We start from the raw sequence: 13,175 nt of genomic DNA, 5'->3' as shown, positions 1-13,175 counted from the left end.
GTGTCCCAGTGTTTCTGAAGTGTAATAATGGTGCTAGAAAATGAGTTAGGACCATTGTTCCAGCTTTAATGGAAAGCGTTGTTAATTGGGATTGAAATAATTAGTCTTTAGCCTTGCTAGCAGCGTGGCTCTAGGGGTGGCAATGTCTGTCGGTTGGTCTGTCGTTTGGTTAACCACTTTGGTCCAGATTAGAACTATTAGATGGTGTACCTTGAAATGTGCTGCACACATTCAAGCCCCCCTAGGGATAAATTTTTTTTGAGCCCCTGACTTTTCCTCTAGCGCCACCATCAGGTCAAAATTCAATTTTGTCCAATACTTTGGTTAATGACCAAATACCTGCAAAACGAATGACTTTCCCTTCAGTCGGTGTCGTTAGCAAGGCTGTCGACTTATAGTGTTGTTTGGATATGATTTACTTTATTTGCGAATGCTTGGGCATTTGATACATATGTGAACATATGTCGGTTTTCTGAAATAAACTTGCAACATTTGTCATACATCTAGATAAAATAAGTATCTCTTCCTCAATAACATATCGTGCATTGTGTGTTTTCACAATTACACATATTTGATTAATTGTTTTTGTTCTTGATATGTTTCTAATAGGACACAACTTTGTGTCCTTAACATCCTGACTTTTTGTGTTGCTCACATTCTTGATTTTTTTTTCTTTTTAAGTGGTAACCAGCTAAACAAAAACTACTGTTCCAACAACACCCACTGAATCCATTTCTACTCCAACACATGCATGTTAAAAAAAAAACCACGGGAATCATCAGAGTTTGGGATTCCTGGTGTAATATTTTCCCACTGGTGTGATATTTTCCAAGCCTAATGGTTTTCAGTTTTTGAGTCACTGACATTAAAAGTACCAACAGTCCCTGATCGGTCTTTTTATTACTGTCTCAGATTTACTTTCTCATGTTTTCCCCTCTATCTGATGCACATTGTAGGCATCTCGACTGGTTCAGGACAGTAAAGATAAGCCAACCTCTCTGGTGGTCAGAGAGACATGTCCAGCCCCTGCCACACAGCAGCAGCAACAACAACAGCAGCAACAGCAGCAGCAGCAGCAACAGCAGCAACAGCAGCAGCAGTTGCAGCAGCAGCAGCAGCAACAACAACAACAACAACAACAACAGCAGCAGCAACAGCAACAGCAGCAACCTGCGCCTTCGCCATCACAACCCACTAAACCTCTAGAGCAGCCCAAGGTTGCCCCAGCCACACCAGCTGTTCAGCCACAAGGTAATGGTGCTACATTACACTCTATAGAGTACTCAAACATTTAGGTAAATTAACTATTTAACCATTTGGCCACTGGGACAAGAAGAAGCAGTTAAACAAAACTTTTCTTCATGGCACAGAAAATGTAGAATTATTCCTGCTCTGCTCTTCTTAAATTGGCCAAACTTGTGAATACCTTCAGTGGAGGAAAAGAAAAGCAATGCTGATGTTTGCTTCAGAATGATGTGTAATTCATAACATGTCTGCAGCACGTTTAGTTTCACTTTTCTGTCTCTTATTGCTTTGTGTTTTGCTCTCTCTGATTTCCCTGAGCTGCGGCCAAAAAGCTCAGCTGGTACCCACAATGCACGCAATGCTGTGTTGTGCACAAACATGTAAACCCGCAACAAAAAAGCCCTGAACATCAGGACAATAATACAGTAAATAATATATATAATAAAATATATTTATTATATAATATATATAATCAAACAGTAATAATATCAGACTCATAATGGACCTTTTTTATTGATATTATTAAATTATGTAAATTATATTGGGGACATTTTGACACGCACTATTCCACTGTGTTAAGCCATTATTTTTTATTTTTGTTAAGATTGTGGCATTTGTAGGCCTTTATTTTGACAGGACAGCTTGGACTTGAAAGGGGAGAGAGAGGGGGAATGACATGCAGCAAGGGGTCGCAGGTCGGAATTGAACTTGCGACGGTTGCGGCGAGGACCGAGCCTCTGTACATGGGGCGCACGCTCTACCAGGTGAGCTACCCAGGCGCCCCGTGTTAAGCCATTTTTACATATAAACTCCGGTCCGAGGAATTAGGTCCCAACAAAGTTTCCCTTTCACACATGTAGCACACAACAGGAGATTGGCCGTGTCAGATGCGTTCCGTTCTGATTTGTTCACACCCGTTTTTTTAAATCAGGGGGGCAACGAGGTATAACGCAACCTAATACAACACTAGCACTAACTGCAACCTTATATATATATATATATATATATATATATATATATTATAATAATATAAACACAACATTTCAGATGTTGTGCGACCGCTTTCCACATGTGCGTTTGCTGTGAAAAGATACAGACAACGAAATTTTCTGTTCACGTTGCCGGTGCACGGTAAAAATGTTAAAATGCTGCCCGGACGGAATAGCAACGCGGTTTTCGGTGCCTCATTACGGTGCCACTTAAATGTCTGCGCTGCTCTCTGATGCTCCGAAACCCACATTAGAGGCAACAGAAGCATCGCTGCATGTCACGCTAGTCAACACTAATGACACGTTACACAGCAGGTAACGTTAGCCTAACGTTAGCTACAGTAGTAACTGGATTAAACACGGCTACATTGCTGACAGCTAAATGGTGTAAAAGTGTGACTGTATTTCACTGTAGGGGATTCCAACAGCGGGACGTACAACTGTCTGCCGCTAAAGCTATGAGCTAAAAGACACAAACTAGCACTGCTGCACTGGTGGTCACTGCTGTTGTCGGAAAAACAAAACAGATGGGTGAAAATGTTGCGTTTACTGCTAAACTGGTACACCTTGTGGTGCATTCAAAGTTATTGTACCCTTTTCTCATCTGGTTTTTTTCTTCTTTTAACAGCAATTTACTGGTGAAAGAAGTAATTATTGTTAAAAGTTATTTCATTTTTAATAATCATTTAAATTCCTCCCTTTTTTGTGCTGATCCAAAAATTGATCCGATCCGTGACTCAAAACCGTGATCTGATCCGTGAGTTCTGTGATCCGTTGCACCCCTATTTGAGAGAGATTGGAAATTATATTGCAAGCCATTATTTCATTGTTTCATTATTAAAATGTGTGTTACAGTTACATAAGAAATGAATTGCTCCAAATATAGGCAGTTTAAAACATGGCAACCGTATTGTCAACTTTGACAACCAAAAGCTGATGCCTGGTTGCCAAGTCGGCAACCACTTTAAAAAGTTAGCTTTGAGCCCTGGTATAAAGAGGATTTATAACCTACTCTTGGATTGCATTCGATTGTGCAGGTGTTTAGACTAATAAACTGATAAGTCAATGTCTAATAGTACTGTTGGTTTACATGTTGCTTGCAAGGTTGCGAGGTTTATGACTTTACAGTTACAGAACAGCTTTTGTCCATTAGACGATGTCTGATGCATGCTTGTGTATTAAACGAATAAGCAATTAGGATGGCTGCTCGGAAGAATCAAAGTTTCTAAACTTTGGACAAACTGTTTTGAAATGTATTTGGGATGACTCTAAAGGGATTTTCACAGTATAACCAAGCTTTTATGTAACAAGAAAATCCCAGAAATGTTGCATCGTCTGTAAATGTATTTTGATGCTTATTGTGCACATTTTGTCAGCCAGGTGATTTGGATAAAAGGGATAAAGCAGGTTCTCATAAGGGATTTTGCCAAATAGTCAATAGTGCATGATCACGCAGCAGCTATACTCTTCTTGCTGAGCACCAAATTATTTGGGTGTATTTTTATAAATGTTGACGGATCAGTTTCTATAGTGATATTGCTCCTAAATGGTTGGAAATGGGGCTAATGCTGTGTTTCTTGTAAAATGAAACATTCTGTAGACCACAAATTGCTGTTTATGGGCAGCGAGTTGGGTGTGATGCTCACCACCAGAGCAGGAAACTATTTCTGTAATCCATTTGCTGCAGGGGCTGATGACGATAGGCCCAAAGTTTTTTTTACTTTGGGAAAATGTAACAAAAGCTGTTTTTCAGTCAAAGTGGCTTATTGATCATACAAGGTTTACAGCTCCAAAGATGATCTGTACTAAATTCCAAACTTCCGCCCTGCTCTTTGCTAACAGATGTTCAGACACACTCTCCCTTCTCTTTCAAGTATTGAAATGGAAGTGTGTAAATGGAGTAGCGGGCATTACATCACCTGATGAACACACATTACAGAATATATAGACTGCAGCCCACCTGTGCATTAAGGACTGTGATGTCACGTCCTTTGTATATTTTTTTTTTTTCTTTTTTAATGCAGAGATGTTTTCTGTCTGAATACAAATGGTTGAAGAAAGACTACTATCTTGTACTAAAGTAACGGTGGCAATAACACACAGTGTAGAAATACTCTGTTACAAGTAAAAGTCATGCATTCAACATTTTACTTGAAGATGTATGTAATTTCTGTATTAAAATTCACTGCCATTTATCACCTCAACCTCAACTGGCTCCTTTCGACGCAAAGGAGCAGCGGCTCTACTCCGAGCTCCTCACGGATAACTGAGCTTCTCACCCTATCTCTAAGGGAGACGCCAGCTACCCTCCTGAGGAAACCCATTTCGGCCGCTTGTACCCAGGATCTTGTTCTTTCGGTCATGACCCAGCCTTCATGACCATAGGTGAGGGTAGGAACAAAAACTGACCGGTAGATTGAGAGCTTTGCCTTCTGGCTCAGCTCTCTTTTCGTCACAACGGTGCGATAAATTGAATGTAATACCGCACCTGCTGTGCCGATTCTCCGACCAATCTCCCGCTCCATTGTCCCCTCACTCGCGAACAAGACCCCAAGGTACTTGAACTCCTTCACTTAGGGTAAGGACTCATTCCCTACCTGGAGAAGGCACTCCATCGGTTTCCTGCTGAGAACCATGGCCTCCGATTTAGAGGTGCTGATCCTCATCCCAGCCGCTTCACACTCGGCTGCGAACCGATCCAGTGAGTGCTGAAGGTCACAGGCCGATGATGCCATCAGGACCACATCATCTGCAAAAAGCAGCAATGAGATCCCCAGCCCACCGAACTGCAACCCCTCTCCACCCCGACTACGCCTCGATATCCTGTCCATAAATACTACAAACAGGATTGGTGACAAAGCGCAGCCCTGGCAGAGGCCAACTCTCACCTGAAACGAGTCCCGACTTACTGCCGAGAACCCGGACACAGCTTCGCTTTGGTCGTACAGAGATTGGATGGCCCTGAGAAGGGACCCCTCACCCCCGTACTCTCGCAGCACCTCCCACAGTATCTCCCGGGGCACCCGGTCATACGCCTTCTCCAGATCCACAAAACACATGTAGACTGGTTGGGCATACTCCCAGGCTCCCTCCAGGATCCTTGCAGAGTAAAGATCTGGTCCGTTGTTCCACGACCAGGACGGAATCCGCATTGTTCCTCTTCAACCTGAGATTCGACTATCGACCGAACCCTCCTTTCCAGCACCTTCGAGTAGACTTTACCGGGGAGGCTGAGAAGTGTGATACCCCTGTAATTGGCACACACCCTCTGGTCCCCCTTTTTAAAAAAGGGGAACCACCACCCCGGTCTGCCACTCCTTAGGCAATCGTCCCCAGACTTCCACGCAATGTTGAAGAGGCGTGTCAACCAAGACAACCCCTCCACACCCAGAGCTTTAAGCATTTCTGGACGGATCTCATCAATTCCTGGGGCTTTGCCACTGTGGAGTTGTTTAACTACCTCAGCAACCTCCACCAGGGAAATTGATGCCAATCCCCCTCATCCTCCAGCTCTGCCTCTACCATAGAGGGCGATTAGTCGGATTTAGGAGTTCCTCAAAGTGCTCCTTCCACCGCCCCTATTACCTCCTCAGTTGAGGTCAACAGCGTCCCCATCCTTACTGTACACAGCTTGGATGGTTCCCCCGCTTCCCCCTCCTGAGGTGGCGAACGGTTTTCCAGAAGCACCTTGGTGCCGACCGAAAGTCCTTCTCCATGTCTTCTCCGAACTTCTCCCACACACGCTGCTTTGCCTCTTTCACGGCAGAGGCTGCAGCCCTTCGGGCCCTTCGGTACCTTGCAACTGCCTCCGGAGTCGCTCTGGGATAACATATCCCGGAAAGACTCCTTCAGTCGGACGGCTTCCCTGACCACCGGTGTCCACCACGGTGTTCGTGGGTTACCGCCCCTTGAGGCACCTAAGACCCTAAGACCACAGCTCCTCACCGCAGCTTCAGCAATGGAAACTTTGAACATTGTCCACTCGGGTTCAATGCCCCCCAGCCTCCACAGGGATGCACGAAAAGCTCCGCCGGAGGTGTGAGTTGAAAGTCTGTCGGACAGGGGCCTCCTCCAGACGTTCCCACTTACCCGCACTACCCGCTTGGGCTTACCAGGTCTGTCCAGAGTCTTCCCCCACCCCCCTGACCCAACTCACCACCAGATGGTGATCGGTTGACAGCTCCGCCCCTCTCTTCACCCGAGTGTCCAAAACATATGGCCTCAGATCAGATGAAACGATTATAAAATCGATCATTGACCTTTGGCCTAGGGTGCTCTGGTACCAAGTACACTTATGAGCATCCCTATGTTCGAACATGGTGTTCAGTTATAGACAATCCATGACTAGCACAGAAGTCCAACAACAAACAACCACTCTGGTTTAGATCAGGGAGGCCGTTCCTCCCAATCACGCCTCTCCATGTGTCTCCATCATTACCCACGTGCGCGTTGAAGTCCCCCCCAGCAGAACTATGGAGTCCCCAACTGGAGCCCCATGCAGGACTCCACTCAAGGTCTCCAAGAAGGCCGAATACTCTGAACTCTTGTTTGGTGCATATGCACAAACAACAGTCAGAGTTTTTCCCCCACAACCCGCAGGCGTAGGGAGGCGACTCCTCTCGTCCCACCGGGTTAAACTCCAACGTAGCGGCACTCAGCCGGGGGCTTGTGAGTATCCCCACACCCGCCCGGCGCCTCACACCCTGGGCAACTCCGGGAGAAGAAAAGAGTCCAACCCCTATCCAGGAGTATGGTTCCAGAACCAAGACTGTGCGTAGAGGTAAGCCCCCACCAGATCTAACCGGTAGCGCTCCACCTCCCGCACAAGTTCCGGCTCCTTCCCCCACAGAGAGGTGACATTCCACGCCCCCAGAGCCAGCCTCTGCTGCCCGGGTCTGGTCCGTCGAGGCCCCTGACCTTCACTGCCACCCATGTGGCAGCGCACCCGACCCCAGCGGTTCCTCCCACAGGTGGTGGGCCCATGGGATGGAGGGATGTCCGCCACGTAGCTTTTTTCGGGCTGTGCCCGACCGGGCTCGTGGCAAACCCGGCCACCAGACGCCGCTGACGAGCCCTCCATCTGGGCCTGGCTCCAGACGGGGCCCCGGGCTTCCTCCGGGCAGGGTCACTTCATCCCTTCCTCGATTTTTCATAGGATTTTTGAACCATTCTTTGTCTGGCCCCTCACCTGAGACCACTTTGCCTTGGGAGACCCTACCAGGAGCACAAAGCTCCAGACAACACAGCCCTCAGGTTCATAGGGACACACAAACCTCTCCACCACGATAAGGTGATGGTTCCCAGGAGCCAGTTGAGGTGGTTCGGGCATCTGGTAAGGATGCCCCCTGGGCGCCTCCCTAGGGAGGTGTTCCAGGCACGTCCAGCTGGGAGGAGGCCTCGGGGGAGACCCAGGACTAGGTGGAGGGATTATATCTCTAACCTGGCCTGGGAACGCCTCGGGATCCCCCAGTCGGAGCTGGTTAATGTGGCCCGGGAAAGGGAAGTTTGGGGTCCCCTGCTGGAGCTGCTACCCCCGCGACCCGACCCCGGATAAGCGGATGAAGATGGATGGATGGATGGATGCCATTTATCAACTGTCTGTTTACCGTTTTAAAAAGACAATTTCACCGGAACTACTTAGTAGGCGTCCTATCACTTTTTAAGGGACACCTCTGCAGCCAATCAGAATCGAGTATTCACCATGGTATAAATTGTGATATTGTGGTTTTAGCTGGCAAAAGGTTAGCTTGCTTTACTTTTACAGAGGGTGCATTGGGGGGGGGGGGGACTTGGACCCTAAAATGTCTCCCTACGTCCCTGTTGAAAACATGCGCTATTGTCCTGCCTTAATTTGTCGCTTTAATTGATTGCAGATTAAGCGGTTTAGTCGATGGGACTAAAGTGATTCTTTTTTGGTTAGTATTAAGCCGAATCTAGAGACTAATCTTCTCTCCGGTTCCCGGGTGAAGCACGTTGTCATGCAGCAGACTGCTGAGGATCAGAGATCCTAACGTTAGCTGCTGTGGGAGGAAACACGGAGGCGGACCCTGATGTTTGAAGCTTTTCTTTTACGGCAGTGAAAGCGGCGCTGCTGCTTAAAAGCGATCGCAGTCACAAACAGCAGCGGCTGCTGGTCGGTGTGTGTGTGTGTGTGTGTGTGTATCTGTCGGATCATTGCAACAACAAACGCGAGCAAACCACACGTGTTTTCTCTGCTAACACAGCGGAAGTCGGTAAGAAAGCTAATATAAGACTGGTGACTTTAAACATGACTGAGCACGGCAACTTGATGTTTACTTTCGCTTCGTGGGGTTTTAGTGAAAAGCGAGACGTTGTTGTTGTGATGGTAAGAGTGATGCGTTAGGGATTCACTGTTTGTTCAGCTTTTATGAGGCCAGAAAAGTCATTTTAATCAACAGCTGGCAGGTGGATATGACTGCATACTATTTGTATATGTACATACCGATGGCTAAAAGCTGTCTGGTAAATCTGCAAAAAATTTTTTTATAAAAGTGGGTGTACCGAGTTAAGGTGGATTTCTTCTGCTGGTGTAAGTTTCTTTACTGCGACTTGGATTGCTATGATGATTAATCACGTTGTCAATGAATCTGCTGATTGGTTTGCCGATTAATTGTTTGACCTATAAAATGTCAGAACATACTGAAAAATGCTCATTACAGATTCCTGAAGCGCAATGTGTCTTTAAATGAATTGTTTTTGTCCAACTAACAGTCTAAACCCCCAAAATATTCAGTTTACTATCCCATATGATGAGGAAAAGCAGAACGTATTTTACATCTTAGAAGCTGGAATCAGAAACTGTTTGGTATTTTTGATTTAAAGGTGCTGTGTATGACACTAATTTAAAGGTGTCTGTGTACACGGCTCTCACCTCCTGACAAACATCAATGCTTATTTTTGTCTGACCACCAAATTCAGTTTATGATCACATGTGCATGGAAAAGCATCACCTTTTCACATCGGAGAAGCTGTAATGTTTGGCACTTTATCTTGAAAAATGAAAAGTTGATTCATAATTTCTAATTTCATTCAAACTCAATCCTCCGGTGACCAGCTCCTACAGAGTAGCCTACATGCTCTCATACATTAACTGGATGGTGTTGTATTCATTTCTTGGTCAGCAGGAGGGGGCTCAGCCAAGAGGCCGAGTGCTGCACCTGGGACCCCACCTCCAGCCATGACCTCAGGAAATGAGAACGAGGCGCCCACTGTGACGGGGAGCACACCGCAGAACGGAGAGAACAAACCGCCCCAGGCCATCGTCAAGCCCCAGGTCCTCACACATGTCATCGAAGGCTTTGTCATCCAGGAGGGAGCGGAGCCATTCCCCGTGTGTGTAAGTGGCCTGATTCCAGCCTCACTAGCAGCAAGACACGGTAAACAACCCAGAGCCAACACTCTAGTGTACTCGTCTGCAGGGAGCTGTCAGCAGGCACACACAAAGCCCTCTGTTACTACTACTACTACTACTACTACTACTACTACTACTAGTGACAGCTCACAGCTTCTGTGTGATTCAATCAGTCATTCATTTTAGTGAGACTGTAGCTGAAGGAGGACAGATGGATGAAGTTGTGTGTAATGAGCTGCAGCCGCTCAATTATCTCAAGGCATAATGGTCCCTTCTTTTATCTGTGTCATCTTCCTTAAAATGTTATGTTATTTATATTATATTGTTTATCCGGTTTATCTGTGCACATGTTGACATGTGTATCACTCATCTTTATTATATTCACTAAAACAAAAGCTAAATGTTGGATGAACAGCCTTTTTGTTAAGGTACAAGATAATGACTTGGGCTTGTGTTTATTTCTAGGCTTGGGGCTCACTGCCTCCTACTGGACATTTGTTGTAAATGCTCAGTATATTTACATGCATATAGGCCTGAACGCACAAAGAATTCATGCTGTCATAAAGCATGGAAGAATGCAGTATCTACATTGCAAAGGCATTGATATGGTACTTTCAACTAGGGCTTATTACTTATATGTTACGCATATATGTTGGTGCATGTAGCCGTGAAAAGTATTTCACCTATTGGGGAACCGAGCCGTGTGGAGGCAATCCCACGTTTCTTTTATCTTGAGTATTTCGAGTACAGCCCTTCTTACTTTGCAACAATGTCTTCGGTTGTAGTTTAATTATTAAAGGGAGCCCAGAAATTGCTACTAAATGGCTCTTATTCACATACAATCACACACAATAATGTATCATTAGATTGATTATTAATGGTTAATCAAATAGGACACTGTTGGCCAAGTCATCAGGCTATACTCATGGAAAGTAGTCTTTGCACTTAATTTGGCTGTTGTGATATTTGTCAGAATTATGGTATTCCAGTCGTTCAAATGAAGCAGTCCGACTTTATTGTCACTCGCAGTAATCACAGCTATTGTTTCTCATTCTTGGAGCATGTCACCGTTTTTTATTTTGGTAGATTTCTAAATATTATCATCCTGTCACCAGGTGGAGCGTCTGCCCATTCTTATCGACAGCCCAAGGAAGCTGGATCATCAGCTCTCCTCAGACCCCGACAAAACCCCCGTCAGCAACGCAGCAAACACCGACTCTGAGCCTGAGGACCTGAACCAGTCAGGTGAGACCAAAAGTATTTGACAAGTACAAAAGGTTGTGTAAATCAGTGGCGTAGCACTGTGCTGGTGCTCATTAAACTCCCGATGCACCGATTCCACCTTTTTCTGGGGCTTGTGAAAATTGTATTTATCGTTTTAGAAGGTGTATGAAATTGGGACATTACAATGCATCAACCTCGTAACGACGGACACATTCTTAACACACAGTTACTGCAGTAAGGGTTACTGGTGTTGTGGACAGACACAGACCTAACACTGCTGGGATAAACGATGAGCTGGTGCTGCACTTGCTGTTCTCTGTGTCGACACAGAAAAGGCTGCCTTCAGCGTAATTACATGCTTCGGCATCTCTTCACCAAACCACTTAACCTGCGCATGTCTTTTTTTTTTTTTTTTTTCCCCAGTCACAAACCAACCTGCTAAATTATTTAGCTCCTCCACTAGTATTTTTTCTTTTTTTTTTCTTCAACTTTAGAATCTATAGAGTTAAAAATTAGCACTATCCACCAGCCAAATGCTGGTAACATATGCAAGTGGCTGGTAGATTTGCTTCACGGTTCAGTTTCGCAGTAAAGCCCTATTTTTTTGCCTTCACAATAAAGTGAAACATATGTAGGAAGTGGCACTAGCTTTACCCACGTTAGTTTGCCGCTGGGAATAAACGAAACAGAACAGAAAACTTTATTTCATGTGGATCAGTGACGTTTGGATTGTACGTGATCTGCTTAAGGCCTTGTTCAGACAGACTTGAGCCTCAGTCATTTTACTGTCTGTCGATGCAGTGGGGTACCAACTAGGGGTGGAACGGTACACTGAAGTCACGGTTCGGTTCGTACCTCGGTTCAGACATCACGGTTCGGTACAATGGAGGGAGAAGCATAACAAAAATGCAGAAGGCAATTGTTTTTATTGTGCATGTCTCAGGCTGTACCACCTAGTGTCATCCAGCCTCTCCCCTGAGCTAGCTGCAACAGCCTGAAGCGTATAAAGTAAGATGTAAACAGTAAACAATAAGTAGGCTACCACACATCATCTCCAAACTCCATCTGGAACTTGTAAACAAAATAAGACAATCAGCTAGTAGTGTGATATGGGAGACAAGCGCTGCTCTCATATGTGAATACACAGAGCAGGGGTGTTAAAAGAGCAGCTTCGGTTACACAGAGCAGTTGGCCAATTGTGGCGTTAGCTTCACACGCTAACAGCAGAGCTAGCAGCTAACGGCGGAGCAAATGGGCCTGGAAGCCATTTGTGGTTGAGGCAAGAAGGGATACAGCTACAGTACATCCGTGTTTGGTTGTATATGGAAGGGACTAGTTTGCTTCGTGTGGACTCACTGGACCGACTTGACATGTAGACGGAGTTTGGGAGCTTCAGAGCTAAGGCGGGGCTACAGATTAGGTGTCCCTAAGAAACGCGTATGTAACAGTAGTTCCACATTACAGTAATTCATTTGCACGCAAGTTTTATTTATTTTTATACCGTGTATTCTCTGTGTAAATTCATGTACCGAACCGAGACGCCCGTACCGTTTTCGGTTCAATACGAATACATCCACGTTCCACCTCTAGTACCAACGCAGCAGTTTCTGGCTAAGAAACGCAGGGTCGTCTCGCAAAAACGTTGACTCAAGTTTTTCTGCAACGTGCTTGACCAGTCACATACCTGCAAGCCCACCTTCCTGGTAATTACTTTGTAACGTGAACGCCATATTTCTACTGCTTACTTAGTGAACAAAAGATAAGATACGGTAGTTGCTCCCACAACTTTCCAGAGTTGTAACATCCTGTCTGTGAGAATTACAAACCATGTGCAGTGTTTTGGCATCTGATAGACCATTAAACACATTTATCCGTTACACCAACTGGACTTCCTGGATCATATTTCAAGGCTCACTGGTAGCTGAAACAACAGGCCCCCACTCGGGGTGGGCACGAGAAATGTTTTCCCATCGCATGACATACTCGAGAGGGAATAGATTTCTCAACGCATCTTAAAGAGCACGGCAGCAGCAATAACGATGCCACCATACCACATATAAAAACGGTCACAGTAACCATTAGGGCTGTACCGAATAGGTCATCATTCACAACATTGACATTCTAAATCAACAATCAAATGCTGATTGAATTCTTTGCCTCTGAAGAACGAGCTGTGCTGAGCCACTGCCCGCTCTCACTGAGGCAGAGCGAGACGGCTAGGAAAAACCATATGTAGCCAGCATATTTTCACATCTAACTCTGTGAATTAAATACAAACTTTGCCGATTTTTCAACCAGCTCTGTGTCACTGTACGTGCCGGCAAAACTCTGGCACTCTGAAAACT

At 45.4% G+C, this 13,175-nt stretch overlaps 1 protein-coding gene across 1 annotated transcript in view; it reads left to right on the top strand.

Moving 5' to 3' along the window:
- phc2b (polyhomeotic homolog 2b (Drosophila)) overlaps positions 1–13,175 on the top strand; it is a 40,967-nt gene that overhangs the window by 23,596 nt on the left and 4,196 nt on the right. Inside the window, exons 9-13 of the mRNA XM_078247312.1 lie at positions 957–1,076; positions 1,564–1,625; positions 8,295–8,467; positions 9,377–9,591; positions 10,722–10,851. Of these exons, the coding sequence (XP_078103438.1) occupies positions 957–1,076; positions 1,564–1,625; positions 8,295–8,467; positions 9,377–9,591; positions 10,722–10,851 (700 nt within the window). The remainder of the gene's footprint in view (positions 1–956; positions 1,077–1,563; positions 1,626–8,294; positions 8,468–9,376; positions 9,592–10,721; positions 10,852–13,175) is intronic.

This window comes from Sander vitreus, chromosome 4, assembly GCF_031162955.1.
Source record: "Sander vitreus isolate 19-12246 chromosome 4, sanVit1, whole genome shotgun sequence".
In the NCBI taxonomy this organism is placed as follows: domain Eukaryota; kingdom Metazoa; phylum Chordata; class Actinopteri; order Perciformes; family Percidae; genus Sander; species Sander vitreus.
The sequence above is the reverse complement of the archived record's forward strand: the minus strand, read 5'-3'. Positions and strand labels throughout refer to the sequence as shown.